Below are 21429 nucleotides of genomic sequence, written 5' to 3'. Positions count from 1 at the left end.
TGATACAGCAGTTGGGTCGTGTGTGGTTGGGAGGATGGCTGCCCACACAGTGTAAGTGGATACATCACCTGCCTAAAACACTTGGAGCAAAGCAAACAGTTAATATAAATTTATTTCACTTTATTAGTATTGCAGCCCTTAGATTAATGGGCTTGCAATCTCTCGCTTTTTTAAATGAAGTATAATGAAGAGGTCGGTGAGTGTCAAAAGTAAACTGTTATGCCCTGACAAACCTAGACGTCCTTCCTCATCTCCAGCGTTTCTTGCATACAGAAGAAATCCTGAAGCTACAGGTTCACCCGTGATCGGATCGGTAGCGTGACCAGTTTTTCTTTACCGGTTGCACAGGCAATACATGTGTGCGCACGTGCTTTGATTAATTCACTTTTCGCGCGCGAATCTGTTTACGGTACCATAGCAACGAAATGATCCACGAGACATCAGCACCTGCACACAGGAAGGAAAGTTAATTTAGGATGGCTTCTCGTGGTTTCGGATCGTGTTTGTATTCACCTTGACGTTTCCCAAAGTAATGAACAACGGAAAACACACGTGCTGCAATGCAGAAATAGGCAAGTGAAATGCCGAGTGTCCGAGAGGTTGCAATACGGTGTTTGAGCTAGCTGATGGATGCAATGCACTGAAATATGTGATGGCTGGCTAACTAGCTAATAAAGTACTGTCCTCGACTGAAACATGCATCCCACTGTTCTCATTCACGTTTAGGAGGAATCAAACGCATTTGTTTTTGTCCTAAATTATAAACATGCCTGCTTTGCATGAGATGTATAACTTGCGTTATCCGTCATGTGATTACACTGGCTAATAATGAATGAGTAAACTTGGGTTTGGGGACTAACCCCAACCCTTTGGCGTGGGGAAATACTCTTGCCTCATGTATAACTTTTTGTTGCACATTTTGGAGCGATTAAAAATGCCAATTAAAGGTAGTTTCATAAGGTGGGATAAATAATCGGAGGTAACCTACATAATGAACGCTGCGTATCTGCAGCCCTCGTGTCGGAGATGGAAAAGGTATGCGCGCGCAATGTGAGAGCACAAACTATGACACTGGTAACCGTCCCTATGTTGCAAAGACTGAACTCTAATCATCCTGAGCAGCGGGACGTCGGCTCGGTTTATTATTCGACAAGTAAAAAGTAAAATAGGCTTTGCAATAGATCGGGATTGACAGATAACTCCGTGCACAAAAGACATCCGCCAAGAGGAACTGTTGTAGGGGAGTCGGAGGCGTAATCAACAACCTCAGCCTGCGAGACGGACGCACACACCAAGTAGCTTTCTGGCCCAAACCAGTTCTGTACTCAACAAAATCGGATTTCACTCGTTGCTTTAAAACCTACACAGGTAAGAACAAGCGCAGGTGAAGCGACATGACTTGCAGGCGTTGTCCGTGGTGGTGGGAGTGGGTTTAAAGGCTGTGGAAGCTTCGCTTTTCCTCCACGAACGTGGTCGTTGTGCAGAAAATGGCGTCATCGCTCTTGTTCTGCCTGAGCGTGGCAGGGAAGGGGCTCGGTTTCAGGGATCCAAACTCGCCTTCACCTCCGTTTTAACATGTTGAAAAGACCCGATTAGATTCAAATTGCTGCTCCTGTCGACCGTGCGGTATCTTTTATTATCATTACTGTAGCGTGTGGTGAAGGGGAATACGCGCAAAGCCGGAAGGGTCACCGGTCCTGTGCGCTAAGCTCTACTTCTTGGGGAAGGTGGCACCGAGTTGCGAAGCGCAGCGTTTTAGGATTCGCACATCTGCGTTTTTTCGCATGTTTTCAAGGTAGCTTGTGTTTCACGGCGAGTCGGTGTGGTTTTGTCGAGCCGTTGACTTTATTTTGCAAGTGTTGTTCATCATCTTTGTACGCCTTTCTGTGGGTCATCCAGCTTTTACGGCGCACTCTCGGCCATGCTGCAGTCGGAGGGGCCTCCACGGTTTAAAAGGTGCATTTCTTTACTCGGGTTTTCCTTCGATCAAGTTAGTCTGATATTTTTGTGGTTCAAAATAATGGCGTTTCGGGGCCGACAATATAACCGTGTAAAGGAGTTTTTGGGGGGAGGAGGGAGGGGGGTTGGGATACTGGGACTAGTGCAAATGTGCCACGAGAACTGAAGTGCCTCGCGCTCCTGTTTGCACACTAGCAGCCGATAAAGTCTGAATGAAGAAGTTCTCCACACAGTCACCTCGGTACCGAGCACCAAACACGAGCGGTGCAGCTGCGCAACGGTGGCGCTGCTTTGCGCATATCTAAGGCTGCTGCTTTTCCACGTCTCTTTTTGTTACGTTACCTCTCCGGATAAACGGAACTTCGGTTAGCCGCAAAGTAGCACAGCAAGCCGTCACCCAGCGGATTCTGTATTCCGACCTGGTGAGTCGAGCTTCCCGAACCTCGCTCGTGTCCACCTCGTCAACTACGTGCATGCGTCCTCGGACGACGTAACGAGGATAATGTGACCAGGTCTACCACGCAGTCCAAACCACATTCTTGATTATGCGAACACGTCGCTGGCTGATGAGAGATAATCATCTATCGAAAAAGTATCAGCAATTGCATGAATCTAAATAAGACTGATTTATAAGAATTAGTCTGAGATTCAGCGTACGGCGTAAGTTTAGTTAGAAGTTGCACAACTACTCTTCCCACAGGATGTTACTTGATGTTGTCCAATATTTACTGCAAACAATGTTTAATTTGTGGGAAAAGTATTGATACGCAAGCCACTCTTAATGTGTCACTAATTTAGTGTCATTTTGAGTCACTCACTCCTTTCTTAAACGCACGAGAGATGAACCCGTACCTAATGGAAACACATCGCTTTAATTCGAGCATCGCTCCTGCACTAAATGCACATGTCGACTAATGTGTCCGTAAGCGTGCAGGATCATTCAGGCTGAGCTTTAGGAGCAGGAGCCCGAGCGACGTTCAGGCTCGTTTCCTGCCCATTGCGCAAGTTGCTCACATGGTTTTTGCAGTCAACGGAAAATTCGCATTTAATTTATCGAAATGTATGCAAATCCAGCGTATGTAAATAGCTTTAATTACAGCGCGCGGAGCTGTACTGTGTCCCGTACCCCGCGCGCGAGTCGGCCGCCCGTCCTGCGCGAGCCCCGCGCGTCAATGCTAGCTACACTGTTTTGCGCGTTAGCTTTTTTAAATGAGCGAACCGAACCGTCTTTTCGCTATTATCCATTAGTTAATATATATGCAAGCAACTTTAGTCTGTCGATACTTTTGCTTATGATTTATAAAACTTTCTGAGACGCTGGAATCCGACAGTTTTGAAAAGAATTCGTACACAGCGTTTGCTTCCTCTGCGTTCACGTGACTCGTGACGTCGTGAATATGCTAATGAGCCGCTGTTATTAAAGACTTTATTGAATGATTACAATATTGTAGTTAAATGTGTAATTGTTAAAAGTGATTCCAAAACATTTAGTTTTGTCGTCTGAGCGCTTTTCCAGGAATGCTGTGTGCCTGTTTCATTTTAATGTCAGTTTACTGTTAATGGGGTGAAAACCATTTGTCAGTTGGCTAACTGTGCTAATAGTGCGGGTTTCCTGTGCTGAACAGTCCAGAGTTTCCATACCGCCTGGTGGCACAAGGCCACAGTCACCTTCACTGTGTGTGGGGTCTGTTCTGTCCCTCGTGTGACAGGTCATAAGACTCGTGTGACAGGTCACAAGACTCGTGTGACAGGTCATAAGACTCGTGTGACAGGTCATAAGACTCGTGCAGCACCTAACGAAGCACTTTCTGGCTTGGTGTTAATGCATGTGAGACACTGGTGAAGGTCTCGTGTAATACCACCATCGTGAGCGTTAAGTAGAAGTTCCTCAGGCAGGTCGTGGTGTTTTTTTTTTTGGCCGTGTGTTGGTCATTGGTGGTAAGCCCCTCTGTCTTAAACTGCATTAATTTGCTGTGATGCTCTGTGATGTGTTCATGAACATCGGCCTTGCTCAAAGATCTTCACGACTAATATCCTGTCCCATCCACTACCTTAATGATGTAGTGCTGTGTATGATCACCTGTATGGTTAGAATATCCAAACTCCAGCTGTTGATAATAAAACTTTATTAATTTTAGGGGGAAACAGATTTTACGGCGTGTAAATATTCTCAGCATTTAAGCTCAGCAGACTTAAGCCAGATGAACCCAAGGGCTTGTGAGACTGTAGGGGTGTGTGTGTGAGGCTGTAGACCCCCCTACAGCATGTGCGAGGCTGTAGGGTGTGTGTGAGGCTGTAGGGTGTGTGTGTGTGTGTGAGGCTGTAGACCCCCTACAGCGTGTGTGAGGGTGTAGGGTGTGTGTGTGTGAGGCTGTAGACCCCCTACAGCATGTGTGAGGCTGTAGGGTGTGTGTGTGTGTGTGAGGCTGTAGGGGTGTGTGTGAGGCTGTAGACCCCCTACAGCATGTGTGAGACTGTAGGGTGTGTGTGTGAGGCTGTAGTGGGTGTGTGTTCAGCTGGTTTCTTGGAGCAGTGCTGTAGTTTGGGTTCTGGTGGTGGTGGTGAGGAGGAGGAGGAGGTTCTTGCACCTCTTCCTCAGCTAAGCAGCTCCATGTATCTGCTAGAGGAGAGTCCTGCATAGCAAAGAGCGATGCACAGCACTCCAGTGAGACCCAGCAGGCACCGTCGGCCCGACGGTTGGGCCCCGGCGTGGGTGGGCCCCGGCGTGGGTGGGCTCCAGTGGACGATCAGGGGCCTCAGAACCCTCCTTGCTGTCACTTGCAGCCACATCCGTATGCACTCTGGGATGTGAAGGATGATCTTTTTAGCTAATCATAGATAATTTTACATTAATGTCACTCAAGTTTCCTGAAGTTCATGTCATGGAACTTCAGTCATGGCCTGGCGGTTAGGGAACTGGTCTTGTGACCGGAGGGTCGTGGGTTTGATTCCCAGACAGGCCATGACTGAGGTGCCCTTGAGCAAGGCACCTAACCCCAACTGTTCCCCGGGTGCCGTACTAGGGCTGCCCACCGCTCTGGGCACGTGTGATCCCCTAGTAATCACTAGTGTGTGTGTGTGTGTGTGTGTGTGTGTGTGTGTGTTCTGACTGCACAGATGGGTTAAAAGCGGAGGACAAATTTCGATTGGGGTGTAAAAATCACAATTAACAAAATATAGCAAAATAAAGTTCTGGTGGAGTTAAAATTAAAGTTTGAGGGTTTGTTTATCAAGTTTCAGATGTTCAGTTTTGTCAGGATGCTGTTTTGGCCAAATCTGATGAAGATTGGTTATCTCAATCTAGTCTTCACTTCTTGCAATGATGGAGATAAGCTGGTGTTGGTTTTCTGGGGTGTTAAGGACTGCTGTGTGAGGTAAACATCATGCTGTGACCTCCGTTCACCGTTAACACACAGTCACAGGCAACATCGTGGGACAAGGTTGTTTACTGTAAGCATTTATTTATTAAGTTACTCACCAGCAGAGGGCACCATAATACACTATTGTGCAGAACTGAATTGATTACGTTATTTTAAATGACTAGTTATTTAGAAAGATCAAACTTAACTCTACACAGATAATCTGTGCTGCAGGTCGTGAGACACTTTTGTAAGGTAGATGTGAGTGTAGGTCATGGAGACCTCAGCTCATTAGAATCTATTTGCTAACTGCAGTTTTGCTTGAATAACAATGTGACTCGGTGGTGAGTGGTGAGATCTCATCTCCTTTTCTCTTTGTGTTTTAGGTGGGATTGTAGGGGGGTGTGTATGTTTTGAGGAGGGGTGAGTAGTGTGTGTGTGTGTGTTTGCAGAAGTGTGTGACAGAAGTTACCTGTGTGTGTGTGTGTGTGTGTGTGTGTGTGTGTGTGTGTGTGTGTGTGTGTGTGTGTGTGTGTGTGTGTGTGTGTGTGTGTGTGTGTGTGGAGGAGTGTTGGGCTTTCCCACTTCTTCAAGGGCAAAGGGGAATCACACACACACACAAGGAGGAGGAGCAGACGGACAGGCAGAGGGGAAAGAATGAAGGAGGGAGAGAGAGGAAGGGGGTGAAGGGGGAGAGAGAGAGAGAGAGGTGTAGCAAATACTTCAAGGGTAATTTCAGAGTTGTGAGTCTGATATTGCTGCTCCGACACGGAATGAAAGCCTGGCGTTCGTCAACAGACATTTACAGTGACAATATCATAACCCAGAACTTTCATTTTTACCGCCTGATTGTGTGATTTGTGTGTGACTTGTGTATTTGTCTGTATTTTGTGTAATTTGTGTGTTAACGGGCCGCCCAATGGAGGATGGGTTCCCTTTTGAGTCTTGGTTCTTCCGAGGTTTCTTCCTATTCCCCACCATCATAGGGAGTTTTTCCTCGCCACTGTCGCCTTTGGCTTGCTCATTAGGGTTCTGGACCCATAGTATTGTTAACCCTTTAAAGCGCTTTGTGTCAACCTGTGTTGTGAAAAGCGCTATACAAATAAACTTTGATTGATTGATTGATTGATTGATATCTGGGGAGGGAGAGAAAGAGAGAGAAAGAGGGGGGGAGGGGTGCTTCACATGGCAACGGTGAACTCACAAAGTTGTAGTTGGTCTTGTGTCCAAGATCTAAGCCTCATGCATCCTTACATTACAGTGTGTCCTGTTGGTTATGGGCTGCTGTCATGTGTCCTACAGCCTTTACTCATTAGTCTCCTCTTGGTGCGCCTCTATAGCGCCACCCCCTGTTTGAGTTTGTAGTGCATTGATCCGGTTTTCTGCTCCCAGCTCTGCGTCAGAAGACATGGCTGATCTCCTGGCAGACGAGCAGTGCAGCAACGAGAAATCCTGCCAGACAGACAAGCCGTGTGTCCACCCGCCCAAAGCACCATCACGGGGTGAGTGTGTCCACCCGCCCAAAGCACCATCACGGGGTGAGTGTGTCCACCCGCCCAAAGCACCATCACGGGGTGAGTGTGTCCACCCGCCCAAAGCACCATCACGGGGTGAGTGTGTCCACCCGCCCAAAGCACCATCACGGGGTGAGTGTGGTCCCCACCTGTGCCAGGTACCACCGCACACACAGACCTGGACACGCGCGCACACACACAGACCTGGACAGACCCCAAAAATGGTGATTAGAGCACAGTGAGAAGTAGCATCCCTACTGTTTCCAGCTGACAGCTCTCCCTCTCTCTATCTCTCTCTCTCTCTCCCTCTCTCTGGGGGTGACTTGTTCGGCCTGCCTGTGTAAGCAGCCTGGATACGAGCTGAGCTGAAGCCGTCTGATTGGCCGGCGGGCTGCTCAGCCACATACTGGCTCGGGGGTTGGAGGGGGTTCCAGAACATTCTGCTTGGGTCTATTGTCCTCCACACAGCATGAGACGGGGGTCTGTGACCCCTGCAGAGGAGGTCAGACTCCGCCCCTTCAGGCTACACACACACACCCCTCTCCAGTGTGAAGTGCTGACACACACGTGTCGTGGTTGAGGTGGGGTTTGACTTCCTTGCTGGTCGTGTTGTGCCTCGCTGGGTGGAGGTTGCCTGGGGCCAGTACGACCAGTATGACCAGCATAGCTTTACTCTGCAGCATGGCTGGGTCTGGTGGTTCTGATTGGAGGGAGCAGAAGTGAAGGGAACGCCAGTCCCCGTCTACAGCAGGAGCTCAATATCACGGCCACAGAGCAGCCGAGCTGCGGTCCGCCGGCATGCTCCTCAGACCTGAAGTAGCTGACTCTGCTTCTACCTGGGTGTAGCAGGAGGTGGGGGTCAACATGGGGGAGTGAGGGTGGAGCTCTATGATGTGAGTGGGTGGAGATCTCTGACATGAGGGGGTGGAGCTTGAAGTGGTGAACAGTACTGTAGGTCTACTGAGATCAACACAGCCCCACACATAATTACATTATTCAATGATTTTCTTGTCTGCCCTGAGACACCACACACGAATACACACACACAAACTCAGAACTGGTGACTTCAGTGGCGTGTTTAAAGAAGTCAGGCGTTTTGCCCGTTTACAGCAAAAGGACAAGCAAATGATTGCTAAATGCTTTGCTGACAATTCCATAACCAGACATTAATGTGGAAAACAACGCCCCCTTGTGGTCACAAGTAATTCCTTTGGCACTAAAACCCTGCGATTATGAACCACTCCGAGACAGAAACTACCACAGATCTGAATCTCATGCTTCCTCTGCGTTTAACATGGTCTCGCTCAACAGAGCAGTGATACGCGTAGCCCCTGGAGATGAGACGCAGAGGTTCTCCTTTCAACAACTATAGGTGAGAGGAACCAGAGTGACTCCACCCTCAGCACCCTCCTCACGCCCGCCAGCGTCTCCCCATCACGGGGCTCTTCCTGTCGGGGCGGGGCTCTTCTACAGGAAACAGGCTCTTCTCGAAAAGCTAAAGAGAAAGTCCTGGGTTGCCATGGAGACTTCACTGCCAGTCTCTGTGGATCCGTGTTTGTGTAGCGTTGAACTAAAACGCAGTTGTGCTTAAGAAAATGTACCTGTGAGTCTTTAATCTGACTTTGGTTAATCCATGACTAACAGATCTTTCTACATCCTGAATCATGTTGTAACTTTTAAAAACGTGGCTTTAATTAATGTGGGTACAATATAAACAACAAGCATGTAAGATAGATATACACGTGTAAGATGTATACATGTGTGAGGAACATGCACATTCATACATCTATATGAGATGCATATCAGTATAATACACATACATAAACATGTGAGTAACATACACATGCACAAATATGTGAGATGCACAAATGTACATACACCCAGGAAGGCAGGAGTATAAACACACACCTTCAGAGTAAACAGATGTCAAATGTAAATATTTGTCTGTCAGGATTGTGTTGTCAAAAATATAGATTAAAAAAAAATGTAAATTGATTCTGAAATGTTGATACCAGTCCTCAGATCCTGTCCACATCACACACAGCTTCCTGTTTGCCACACACACACACACACACACACACACACACACACACACACACACACACACACACACACACACACACACACACACACACACACACATCTTGCTGTGGAGCACAACAGTTTTACTCACACTTGTAATTAAAACTATTCTGTGAAGACAAATGTTGAGACACCCCTGCCCTTCTTGTGTCTGTGTGCTGTCCAGGACTCTGGCTCTGACCCCTTTAATGACTCTGCTGTTCATGAGTATGTTTGTGTTCTGCACTGAATGTATTTAATGTGTGAAATTACTACAACACTTTGCATTGTGCCTTTACTAGGCAGCGCCTGCAGAGGGCAGTAGAGAGTTCCTGTATGGATTTAAAATAGACAGCTTTAATTAGCAGCAGTTTCTTTACTGCCCTCTGCTCGGAAGATGCGTCCTTGTCTGAGACACTAAATAAAACGTGCAGTGTACCATCATCACAATCACGTTTGTACCAGTATGTTTCCACACTAATCACAGTGTGGCCTGGAGGCATCAGCCTGCTGTATGGCCAGAGTATGAAACCGTGTTCATTCTGTGTTCTAGTGTACAACATTGAACCAGGAGATCCTCCATTGCTACAGAGACAGCTGCACACGTCCAAGTCTGGAATCCACCAGATCATCGAATGCTTCCGTTCAGGTGATGTGTGAGGGGGGGTTTGGTATGGGTGATGTGTGTGTGTGTGTGTGTGTGTGTGTGTGTGTGTGAGGGGGGTTTGGTAAGGGTGATGTGTGTGTGTGAGGGGGGGTTTGGTATGGGTGATGTGTGTATGTGTGAGGGGGGGTTTGGTATGGGTGATGTGTGTGTGTGAGGGGGGTTTGGTAAGGGTGATGGCGTGTGTGAGGGGGGTTTGGTAAGGGTGATGGCGTGTGTGAGGGGGGTCTGGTATGGGTGATGGCGTGTGTGAGGGGGGTCTGGTATGGGTGATGGCGTGTGTGAGGGGGGTTTGGTATGGGTGATGTGTGTGTGAGGGGGGGTTTGGTATGGGTGATGTGTGTGTGTGTGAGGGGGGGTTTGGTATGGGTGATGTGTGTGTGTGTGTGTGTGTGTGTGTGTGTGAGGGGGGGTTTGGTATGGGTGATGTGTGAGGGGGGGTTTGGTATGGGTGATGTGTGTGTGTGTGTGTGTGTGTGAGGGGGGGTTTGGTATGGGTGGTGTGTGGGTGTGTGTGTGTGAGGGGGGTTTGGTATGGGTGGTGTGTGTGTGTGAGGGGGGGTTTGGTATGGGTGGTGTGTGTGTGTGTGAGGGGGGTTTGGTATGGGTGGTGTGTGTGTGTGAGGGGGGGTTTGGTATGGGTGATGTGTGTGTGTGTGAGTGGGGTTTGGTATGGGTGATGTGTGTGTGTGTGTGTGTGTGGGGGGGGGGGTTTGGTATGGGTGATGTGTGTGTGTGTGAGGGGGGGTTTGGTATGGGTGATGTGTGTATGTGTGAGGGGGGTTTGGTATGGGTGGTGTGTGTATGTGTGAGGGGGGGTTTGGTATGGGTGGTGTGTGTGTGTGTGTGTGTGTGTGTGTGAGGGGGGGGTTTGGTATGGGTGATGTGTGTGTGTGTGTGAGGGGGGGTTTGGTATGGGTGATGTGTGTGTGTGTGTGAGGGGGGGTTTGGTATGGGTGATGTGTGTATGTGTGAGGGGGGTTTGGTATGGGTGGTGTGTGTGTGTGTGTGTGTGAGGGGGGGTTTGGTATGGGTGATGTGTGTGAGGGGGGGTTTGGTATGGTGATGTGTGTATGTGTGAGGGGGGGTTTGGTATGGGTGATGTGTGTGTGTGTGTGTGTGTGTGTGTGTGTGTGAGGGGGGGTTTGGTATGGGTGGTGTGTGTGTGGGGGGGGGTTTGGTATGGGGTGTGTGTGTGTGTGTGTGAGGGGGGGTTTGGTATGGGTGGTGTGTGTGTGTGTGTGTGTGTGTGAGGGGGGGTTTGGTATGGGTGGTGTGTGTGTGTGAGGGGGGTTTGGTATGGGTGATGTGTGTGTGTGTGTGAGGGGGGGTTTGGTATGGGTGATGTGTGTGTGTGTGTGTGGGGGGGGGGGGGGGGGGGGGGTTTGGTATGGGTGGATGTGTGTATGTGTGAGGGGGGGTTTCGTATGGGTGATGTGTGTATGTGTGAGGGGGGGTTTGGTATGGGTGATGTGTGTGTGTGTGTGTGTGTGTGTGTGTGTGAGGGGGGGTTTGGTATGGGTGGTGTGAGTGTGTGTGTGTGTGTGTGTGAGGGGGGGTTTGGTATGGGTGGTGTGTGTGTGTGTGTGTGAGGGGGGGTTTGGTATGGGTGATGTGTGTGTGAGGGGGGGTTTGGTATGGGTGATGTGTGTGTGTGTGAGGGGGGTTTGGTATGGGTGATGTGTGTGTGTGAGGGGGGTTTGGTATGTGTGTGTGTGTGAGGGGGGGTTTGGTATGGGTGATGTGTGTGTGAGGGGGGGTTTGGTATGGGTGATGTGTGTGTGAGGGGGGGTTTGGTATGGGTGATGTGTGTGTGTGTGTGTGTGTGTGTGTGTGTGGGGGGGGGGGGTTTGGCATGGGTGATGTGTGTGTGTGTGTGTGTGTGTGTGTGTGTGAGGGGGGTTTGGCATGGGTGATGGCGTGTGAGGGGGGTTTGTATGGGTGATGGCGTGTGAGGGGGGTTTGGTATGGGTGGTGTGGAGGGGGGGGGTTTGGTATGGGTGATGTGGTGTGGGGGGTTTGGTGTGGTGTGAAGGGGGGTTTGCATGAGGGGAGGTGACCTGCAGTACTAACATCTTCAGTGTGGCTATATGCTGCCCCCTTTTGGCCTTTTACAGGTACTACACAACTGAAGCACATCCTGCTCAAAGAGGTGGACACCATTTTTGAGTGCAAACTCTGTCGGAGTCTTTTCCGTGGCCTTCCAAACCTGATCACACACAAGGAGTTCTACTGCTTCTCCAGGTGTCCTGATCCCGAAGGTTAGTCTGGGTTCAGGTCTAAATTGTCCTGCAGTCTATCATTGGGTTACTGTCATTAGATGCATATAACATTTAATGAACAGTAGTAGATACTTTCCCCCATGGTGCCTGTTCGACTGTGGTTATGTAGTTCCAGCAGTAGTGGATGACGTGAGGACTAACGGAGCTCTGATTTCTGCTGTAGATGCCAGTTCCTGCCTGTCCCTGCCTGGTAAAGACCTGCTGGAGGCCATTTACCCCCCAGACTCTCCGCAGTACGTAGTGACACTGGAGCCCATAGAGAGCAACCAGAACGCCATGTTCCAGCAGGTGACCAGTGAGGATGGCACAGACCTCCCGCCTCAGAGTCACAGCTCCGCCCACAGCTCCACCCACAGCTCCGCCCACAGCACCAGCAGCCTACAGGGACCTACACAGGCCCAAGAGGAGGACGGGGGAGGGGTGGACAGCGAGAGCGAGGATGGTGATAGCGAGGCGGAGGAGCGGGAGGAAGGTCGGAGAGAGGAGCGGGCGGAGGAGGCGGACGGAGACGACGGAGTGGTCCTGGACGGCGAGGAGGACGAAGAGGAGGACAGCGACGAGGACAGCGACGAAGACGAAGAGGAGGGGGAGGTGGGAGCGGAGAGGGAGGAGGGGGAGGAGGCGGAGTGCGGGGAAGACGTGGGCGACGTGGTCATCACCTGCTGCCTGTGCGGGAAGGACTTCAGCACGCGGCGCGGCGTACGCAGGCATTGCCGCAAGATGCACAGGAAGCGCATGGAGGAGCTGCGCCGCTTCACGGAGACGCGCACCGTCCCCATCAGCCTGCTGTCCGTGGTGAAGGACCGGCAGACGGGCCAGGTCCACCCGCCCTCCCTCGACGGCAGACGCTGCCCCATCTGCTTCAAGACCTTCGCCACCAAAGCCAACGTCCGCCGACACTTCGATGAGGTGCACCGGGGCCTCCGCCGCGACCTCATCACCCCCGACATCGCCACCAAGCCGGGCCAGCTGGACACCCCGCCCCCCCGCCACGGACCCATGTCCATCGTCCCCAGGACCATGTCTCTCATTCCCCACTACAACCTGGAAGACTGCAAGTGTCTCCTGTGCAAGAGGACCTACAGCTCGCAGGCTCGGCTGAAGAGGCACATGCGGGTCGTGCACAAGATCAACGCGGACGGGTCGTCTGGGGGCGGGGTTAATAGGCCGCGGGAGGCGGAGCCCAGCGGGGAGGGGCGTCTGCGCGCCAGGCTCAAATTCACGATGGGTTTTGACTTCAAGAAGCTGTTCTGCAAGCTGTGCAAGCGTCAGTTCAGCTCGCGGCAGAACCTGGCCAAGCACATCGAGCTGCACACGGACAACGGCAGCGACATCTTCATCAAGTTCTACCGCTGCCCCATCTGCCACTACGAGTCCCGCCGCAAACGGGACGTTCTCCGCCACGTCACCGTGGTGCACAAGAAGAACACGGCCTACCTGGCCAAGATCCTGCCGGTGCTGGAGAGCCGCGCGGTGAAGAAACCCGCCGAGGCGGTGCTGGCCGCGCACACCCAGGTCAAGGCGGATGTCAACGGGCAGCACAACGACCACGCCCCCTCTCGTCGGCACGACCCGGCCGCGCCTTCGACCGCCGTTACGCGCAAACAGAGCATGTTCACGCGACGCGGTCAGAGCTCCAATGGTTCCCACCAAGAGGACGTGCATGACAGCAGCGAGGTGCGGGTCACCAAGAACTTCTCGCTGCACGCCTGCGACATGTGTGGCCGTGCGTTCGCTAAGAAGGTCTACCTGGAGTCGCACAAGAGGAGTCACCGGAACGTGGCCCACAGCGAGGGCAGGACAGCCGGCGTGAGCACGCGCTCCAAGTCCCTGCTCTGGTGAGGCTGCACCTGACACCTGCCCTACCCTGCCCTGCCCCGACACCTACCCTACCCTACCCTGCCCTGCCCCGACACCTACCCTACCCTGCCCTGCCCCGACACCTACCCTGCCCTGCCCCGACACCTACCCTACCCTAGACCTGTCCCTGCCCTGACACCTACCCTAGCCTAGACCTGCCCTGACACCTACCCTAGCCTAGACCTGCCCCGACACCTACCCTTCCCTAGACCTGCCCCGACACCTGCCCTACCCTGCCCTGCCCCAACACCTACCCTGCCCTGCCCTGACACCTGCCCTACCCTACCCTGCCCCGACACCTGCCCTGCCCCGACACCTACCCTGCCCTGCCCCGACACTTACCCTGCCCCGACACCTGCCCTACCCTGCCCCGACACCTACCCTGCCCTGCTCCGACACCTACCCTGCCCTGCTCCGACACCTACCCCACCCCTACCCTACCTTACCCTGCCTCAATATCTACCCTACCCTAGACCTGCCCCTGCCCCGACACCTGCCCTACCCTACCCTGCCTCAACACCAACTCTAAACCTGCCTTGCCCCGACACCTACCCTACCCTAGACCTGCCCCGACACCTACCCTACCCTAGACCTGTCCCTGCCCTGACACCTACCCTACCCTAGACCTGCCCTGACACCTACCCTAGCCTAGACCTGCCCCGACACCTACCCTAGCCTAGACCTGCCCCGACACCTACCCTAGCCTAGACCTGCCCCGACACCTACCCTAGCCTAGACCTGCCCCGACACCTACCCTACCCTAGACCTGCCCCGACACCTACCCTACCCTAGACCTGTCCCTGACACCTACCCTACCCTAGACCTGTCCCTGCCCCGACACCTACCCTACCCTAGACCTGCCCCGACACCTACCCTACCCTAGACCTGCCCCGACACCTACCCTACCCTAGACCTGTCCCTGCCCCGACACCTACCCTACCCTAGACCTGCCCCGACACCTACCCTACCCTAGACCTGTCTCTGCCCCGACACCTACCCTACCCTAGACCTGTCTCTGCCCCGACACCTACCCTACCCTAGACCTGTCTCTGCCCCGACACCTGCCAAGGAGTCATCCTCACATCACGCTGTAATGGGGTGACTGGAGAGATCCTGCACTGCCATGTGGAGCAGGAGGGGAGTGTGTGTGTGTGTGTGTGTGTGTGTGTGTGTGTGTGTGTGTGTGTGTGTGTGTGAGTGTGAGAGTGTGTGTGTTTGTCGGCTCCTCCATGTCCTTGGACGTGGCCCTTGTCTTGGACAGCTGTTGGTCACACTGTTCTGCTTGAGGGACGGTGACACTGTGTGTGTGTGTATGTGTGTGTGTGTGTGTGTGTGTGTGTGTGTGTGTGCGCGCGCGAGTGCACGTGTGTACGTGTGAGTGAGTCACATTTAGGATGTGCTGATCTCCCAGCACAGGAGACCATAACCCCCACCCCTCTCCTCCCCTTCACACACACATCCCCCCCCCCGGCTTCGTGTTTATTGATTCCCCTCCGTCTGGCCGACGATGGCCTTGGGTGGTCAACGCTCTCTGCTGCCTGCTGGGGGCGGACAGTCTGCCTGCCTCTTGGAAGGTGGTTGGAGCAAACAACACACACTTGATCATCACTTAGTCACGGTCTGCCTGTGGCCCAAAGTTCCCGTGGGGGCTCTCGCCACAAAAGAGACGGGACTGTGTTTAAACTAGGCTAATTGACCACTTAGCTATCTCACAGCTGTCTCTCTCTCTCCCTCCCCTGCTCTCTCTCTCTTTCTGTCTATCTTTCTCCTCTCCTGCTCCCTTTAGATGAGGTCCTGAGGTCCTGGCAGTGATGATGAGTTGGAGGATGTGAGTGACGCTGCTAATAATCTCAGAGATGATCTGGATGAGACCGACAGATGGAGATTCACTGTATATACTTGACTGTACATACGGCAGAACTGGTTCACATCTTTGACTTTAAAAACACTGTTTCAAACCAGTGAGAATGGAACAGCATAACCTTTCATGTCAAGTGCATTTTGGCCTCCAGGTAAGGGGTGGGGCCTCTTCATTCGATCAAGCCTTCTGGGCTGTTTGTGAATGAACTCTAGCAGAGGGTTGATCTTCTGCACAGTCCTTGGAGAGAGGATCCCTCTCCGCCCGTCCATGGACCTCTCATCCAGCTCACCAGAGCATTGATCTCACCCTGGCGGGTGGTGGTGTGGCCTGGCGGGTGGTGTTGTAGTCCAGGTCTACACGTGCAACAGTGAGCCTCCAACCACGCGGTTCTCATTGGTATTCAATGCAAGCGTTTGGGGTTGCATCTACACCCAGTTCTTTTCTTTATTACTGGAGGATGACATGTTCTTATGACTCGAGACCACTGGAATGTTTTATATATTGCTGTGCCCTAACACTAAAGTACAGCTGCTGCGATTTTTTTATTTGAAACCTGTATACCTGAGGGAATGTTCACCCTCGACAAACTGGCATGTCAAACAAAGAACCCATTTCTGAATAATATGTTAAACCTTCTGAATAATGTTATACCTTCTGAACAATATGTTATACCTTCTGAATAATGTTATACCTTTTGCAGCTCAAAAATGAAAAAGATTCCCATCGTTTGAGTTGTTGAACTGTTTGATACAGAGACGTCGAGACCAGGATGAATTTGGCATCTTATTAATTCGGTGCATTTGCACAAGATGCTCGTCTCGGACAGCACGCGCAGGTGTGCGCCTGAACCAAGGGCTCCTGGCATCTCACCAGACTTTACGTTTAATGTGTTGACGAGGATGGGTAATGCTGAAGGTATAACATTACAGGCCAAATGAATGTATTCAATTATGAGTTTTGGTTTAACCCTAATAAAACAGAAACTGGAATTCTGGGGTCGCATTTGTTATTAGTAGATTGTCCAGCGTTTCCACAGGCAGCATTTCGCTTCTCTTGCTGGTATCGTTTTATTCCACATCAAACGTGGAGCCGGTCCAGGTGAGCTTGCCCTTGCGCGCGGTCGTCACCAGAGGGCAGCAACGCTCCACGGAGGCAGGACCGCGTCTTGAACTCCTTCCCGTAGTAAAGTGGTATTGAGCGGTACCGTTTCACCGCTACGCAATGTTTGTCACACGCATTGTTTTTCTTCGTGCATTACAGCGCACTCTGACGGGGTGAATCACGATCCTGGGTATCTGGCTTTACTCCAAATTCTACCCGAGATGTTATAGCACTTGGATAAAGTAGCATTTAATTACACCAGTCCTAAGAAGGACACAATCAGAAGGTAAATTAAATTATTTAGGATTCTCGACGTTTCCCGCACCGACGCATTTCAAATTTTCCCACATGCAGTGTGACGTAAAGCGAGTCCAGGTGTGAGCGGCGTGTCTCCTGCCAGCCGCGCACCAATGCAAGTGTTAATAAAAGAATTACCATCAAGTAATGTTCTATAGTTTGACGGCGTGACTCTTTACTGGGGGGAAGAGGGTGGGGGTAGGTGATGGGGTGTAGGGTGGGGGGGGGTGTCGCGACCAATCACAGCAGCGCAGGATATTTTCGTGATTCGCTCGCGCTGAATGCGCTGTTCTTTTCAGCACCAAGGCGCGTGCACAACGGTGAACAAACGACAAACATCATCGAAGACTCCGAATAAGGTAGGTGTGGAGACGCGCTGTACTTCTGTATCAGAAGTGTCTTACTTTTAAGAAAAAATCGGATCTCTCCGCGGATTTTGCCTCACGCCCCCCCGCGTATGTCTGACAGCTGAAGACGAACGCCTGTTTGATAACAAAACCTCCTGTATTGATCCGCTATAATGTTGTATGTGCGTGGACGGTGTGTTGATGGACAGGGCGAGTTCCTCAGGTCCGCAGTAAAGTTGGATGACCCCACAGGAATGTAGACACACTCGGTCTAGCTGTTGTCATTTGCTAGTAGTAGATGTAATTGTATTTCATAAAATTGTTTTACACCGCAGAAATGGGTCAATGCAAAACTATCTGTTTAAAATTTTCTCTAACTGTTGTAAAATGACCATCAATGTATACGATGCAAGACAAAACGCAAGTGGGGGGAAATGCGCAAATCCTAAGCTCATAAGAGGTTACTATAGTGCAGAATTATAATTTTCGCTCTATCGTAATGTAAAAAATTAGATTTGCTTGTATTCGTTGAATATAACGGTCCTTAAAACATGAAGTTTCGCCATAAAACTTACTGGTCATTCACGTCAACGTGGGGCGTAGAATTAAATCAGATAAAAAGGCGCAACAGAATATAAAAACGTTTTAGGCTGCAACAACTGTTAAAGTGATGGGAAACCTGAGGGGAAAGAGGAGGTTGAAAGCTATCGCTGTCTGCGCGAAGCAGTTGGCTCCCCAGAGATCATTCCTCCTGGAGAACATATCATAGGATGGCCAGAAGAAGATGGCACTGTTTGACACATACCGATACTTGTAAATTAAAGAAATGAAGACGAGGGGTAGAAGAAATGGCGCACACTTCGTTTGCCACGGGAGCTCCAGTGAGTCGCCAGCCCTCCGTCACTTACAACCACCGATAATGACGGAAAATCTTAAAGTCTGTGCCTGCAATCAGTTCGATGTCATTAGTGAAAGCAGAGGTGTTTGGTTTATTTCGCTTCATCACAGACAAATGTTAGTTTCATTTTATGCAACAAAAGTAAGGGGAAATTAAAACTTAATAAACATCGTATCTTCGTAACTATGTTGTACTAAATGCACCGAGTCTGGCGTGTAGATAGTGGTGTATCGTGAGAGTTGGATTTAAATGTTTATTGTGTCTCATTAACGGGGTAGGCAGCGAGCTTTGACGCGTTTTGACGTGGCGATACTGACCGAAGGAGGCACGTGTGGCGCGAGGACTCGTGCCCGTGTGGAGCGGCGTGTTGCTGGTCAGTGTCACTGGTCAGTGTCGCTGCTGTGGCGCAGGGACGCCGCAGATTGCGCACGTCTCCTCGATCTGAACGCTGCGCAAACGCGGACGTGGCGGGGAGGCCATGCGTAATGAGGCAATTCACTCTACGGATAATAAGGACAGGAGAGAAGGAAACGGTGGCGGAGCTTCATTCTGTAATTTTCACAGCGTTCCAAGTGTGTAGTTACGCTAAAACAACCTAATCTGAAACCCGATTGCTGCCGTCTCGAGCTTCTGAAGACGTCTCACGATCATGCCTGCTGGTCCGGTTTGGTCACGGTCATTCACGCTAGAGAAGGTTTGACAGCGCAGTAAACCCCAACCTGCACGATCCAGTCAAATGTAGAAAATGTCTGACCGGCAACCGATGGCAAACATCAACAAGACAAATAAAACAACAGAAAGAACGACTGCCTCTGCCTCACGACTTGTAGTAAATTTAACCAGCATGTTCTTGTGAAACTTCAACAATCGAGCACAGGTTGACCTTCACCATCAGAGTGTTGAAAAGAAAGCGTAACATTAGTGTGGCCTGTTTGAAGACGAAAGCTTTCAGTGGATTGACAGGCCATTTATGAGCACCGCGCCAGTCCAGATCACAAATGAGTAGCATATGGTGGATTACTACAGACAATAATCTCAATTTGTTTCCCTCTACAAACAAGTGTTTCCGACTTCGAAACACTGTTGAATTCTTCAATTTCATCTTGTTAACAATATAAGTGAGATTTCAGTCAAGTATAGAGAAAAGAATTAAAATGATTGCCGGTGCTTGTGAATATGAAACAGATGCAAAAAGAGAACAAGTCTGAACAATTCTGCAGATTCGTTTTTATCTTGGTTTAATGGGCAGTTGGTGTCTGATGGGTTCATAACACCAGAGCTCATAAGACCTGTGGGAGTTTCCTCCAAATAATGAAACAGGACTTTTCTCCTGTCAGCGGTTCTCCTTCCTGTCACGGAGACCTTTCATCACACTAATGGATAGATTCTCATTTACTGCGAATGAGTCTGGTAAGCGTTGGCTTTTGATATGAGTTTTGATATGAGGCTGGAATGAAGTAACGCTTCAAATAGAACTGTGTTGTTGCTGGTTTCCTGTGAGGTGGCCATGTCTCTGACGGGTTTCCTGTTGTCTCTTCTGCAGGCTTGGCTGTGAGGTCACAGAGGATGTGAGGTCACGGCAGGACGATGCAGAGAGACACCTGACACGGCATTGTCCCATTGTCCCACCCCTCCTGTACTGTCCCCCCCCCCCCTCCCCCCCCGTGACGTGTATTATAGACATATGTGGAGCACTAACCCTCACAACGCCCCCCCCATGAAGGGGGTGTGGCTTCACCATTAACTGGACGATCCAGCGTACTCCCGCGATTATTCCCATTGGTTAATCTACTGGGATCTACTGGGATCTACTGGGATCTACTGTTCTCCGTCCTTGCAGCGTAACTATGGCAGTAGGATCTGCTCGGGTGCTGTGCAGACTCCTGCTCCTCCTAACAACGCAGCTTTGCTGTTGGCTTCCGTCCATCTGTCAGCGGGTGGAGCCTCTATCAACCGAGTACGCCCACTCCATCCGCCTGGACGGTGACATCATCCTGGGGGGGCTGTTCCCCGTGCACTCTCGAGGGGCGCAGGGCGCTCCGTGCGGGGAGCTGAAGAAGGAGAAGGGGATCCATCGCCTGGAGGCCATGCTCTTCGCCATCGACCTCATCAACAAGGACCCCGAGCTGCTTCCCAACGTGACGCTGGGGGCCCGCGTCCTGGACACCTGCTCGCGGGACACCTACGCTCTGGAGCAGTCCCTCACCTTCGTGCAGGCGCTGATCGAGCGGGACGGCTCCGACGTGCGCTGTGCCAACGGTGACCCGCCCGTCTTCGCTAAGCCCGACAAGATCGTGGGTGTGATCGGCGCCTCCGCCAGCTCCGTCTCCATCATGGTGGCCAACATCCTGCGGTTGTTCAAGGTAGGGATGCCTCGGGACACCACGTCCCGCCGCTTTGTTTGGTCTGCACATGTGCATCACAGTTCTTATGTCATGTAAAACCGTCTCATCCGCCTGACGGTTACGTGACTAAACCCTCTCTCCAATTTGAAGTAGTCTCGCCGCGTTTGTTTGATATGTGTAAGAGCACTTTGAGGTTGTGAAGGCTGCGTGAGAGCCTGCAGGTCTCTCGTGGGCGTCCCCAGGTGCACGACGGGCTGCAGGTTACTCTGCCTCACTGCATGCGGGGAGAGAGCCTTTGCCCCTGGGCGGATATTTGTGCCGAGGCCAATTCGCCTGCCCCTGGATATTACAGGACCAAGTCTGACTGGCCGTTAAACCCGGACGCCCGGCTATCCTCAGCTCGGCAAACAGATAAAGTTCAATTATGACAACCAATTAAAAAGCAGTCAGTCTTATTGAGAGAGGGACACGCGTTGGTATTGTGTTGCTTACAGGAGGGTGTGGAGCTGCTGGTCCATCTTGTGTAAATGTGTTCGGCGTGAGAGTCACACGTGGCCTTACGGCCACTGAGATACCACTCCGCGGGGGGCTGAATGCTGAAACTCACACTCCTCACAAAGACAACAGACAACACCACGGCCCCAATTACCCACAGGCCATTAACGAGGGAGGCTCACTGGGAGCCTTCGTTAGCTGAGCAGGGTGGGTGGAGATCTCTATGTGTAATGAATGCTGACTGTGACACGCCTGCCCACGGGGCTCCTGCAGGCCAGCACAGCCACCAGGCCTCACGCCACACTGCAGCAAGAACACGTCTCCACTGGAACATACATGCCTGAACCTGTGTGTGTGTGTGTGTGTGTGTGTGTGTGTGTGTGTGT

The 21429-nt window shown here is 51.3% G+C and overlaps 2 protein-coding genes across 8 annotated transcripts in view; both read left to right on the top strand.

Annotated features, from left to right (window-relative positions):
* Positions 1 to 938: 938 nt before the first annotated feature.
* znf800b (zinc finger protein 800b) lies at positions 939 to 16549 on the top strand. Of its 7 annotated transcripts, XM_077005530.1 has the most exons (7): positions 1479 to 1795; positions 1900 to 1956; positions 6711 to 6820; positions 9447 to 9542; positions 11675 to 11818; positions 12003 to 13677; positions 15486 to 16549. In XM_077005530.1, coding segments are annotated over exons 1-7 (2094 nt in total). In that variant the 5' UTR covers positions 1479 to 1784; the 3' UTR covers positions 15487 to 16549. The 7 variants fall into 7 exon arrangements, with proteins under 7 accessions (XP_076861646.1, XP_076861648.1, XP_076861645.1 ...); XM_077005529.1 differs by lacking the exon at positions 15486 to 16549 and having other exon boundaries at positions 12003 to 13681; XM_077005531.1 differs by lacking the exons at positions 1479 to 1795; positions 1900 to 1956; positions 15486 to 16549 and adding an exon at positions 939 to 1035 and having other exon boundaries at positions 12003 to 13681.
* A 674-nt stretch (positions 16550 to 17223) lies between these two features.
* The window catches only part of grm8a (glutamate receptor, metabotropic 8a), a 177827-nt gene continuing 173621 nt past the window's right edge, over positions 17224 to 21429 (top strand). The window contains exons 1-2 of the mRNA XM_077005528.1: positions 17224 to 17317; positions 19747 to 20566. Of these exons, the coding sequence (XP_076861643.1) occupies positions 20051 to 20566 (516 nt within the window). The 5' untranslated portion in view covers positions 17224 to 17317; positions 19747 to 20050. The remainder of the gene's footprint in view (positions 17318 to 19746; positions 20567 to 21429) is intronic.

The sequence above is a fragment of the Brachyhypopomus gauderio genome, chromosome 5 (assembly GCF_052324685.1).
Source record: "Brachyhypopomus gauderio isolate BG-103 chromosome 5, BGAUD_0.2, whole genome shotgun sequence".
NCBI lineage: Eukaryota > Metazoa > Chordata > Actinopteri > Gymnotiformes > Hypopomidae > Brachyhypopomus > Brachyhypopomus gauderio.
Note: the sequence above shows the minus strand (reverse complement) of the source record. Positions and strands in the feature narration are given on the sequence as shown.

Bases quoted from the DNA above. Each gene is read 5' to 3' on its own strand.
- znf800b (XM_077005529.1), top strand. The intron at 1,957-6,710 runs GTGCATTTCTTT...TTCTGCTCCCAG, and splicing joins GGGCCTCCACGGTTTAAAAG to CTCTGCGTCAGAAGACATGG. The intron at 9,543-11,674 runs GTGATGTGTGAG...GGCCTTTTACAG, and splicing joins CATCGAATGCTTCCGTTCAG to GTACTACACAACTGAAGCAC.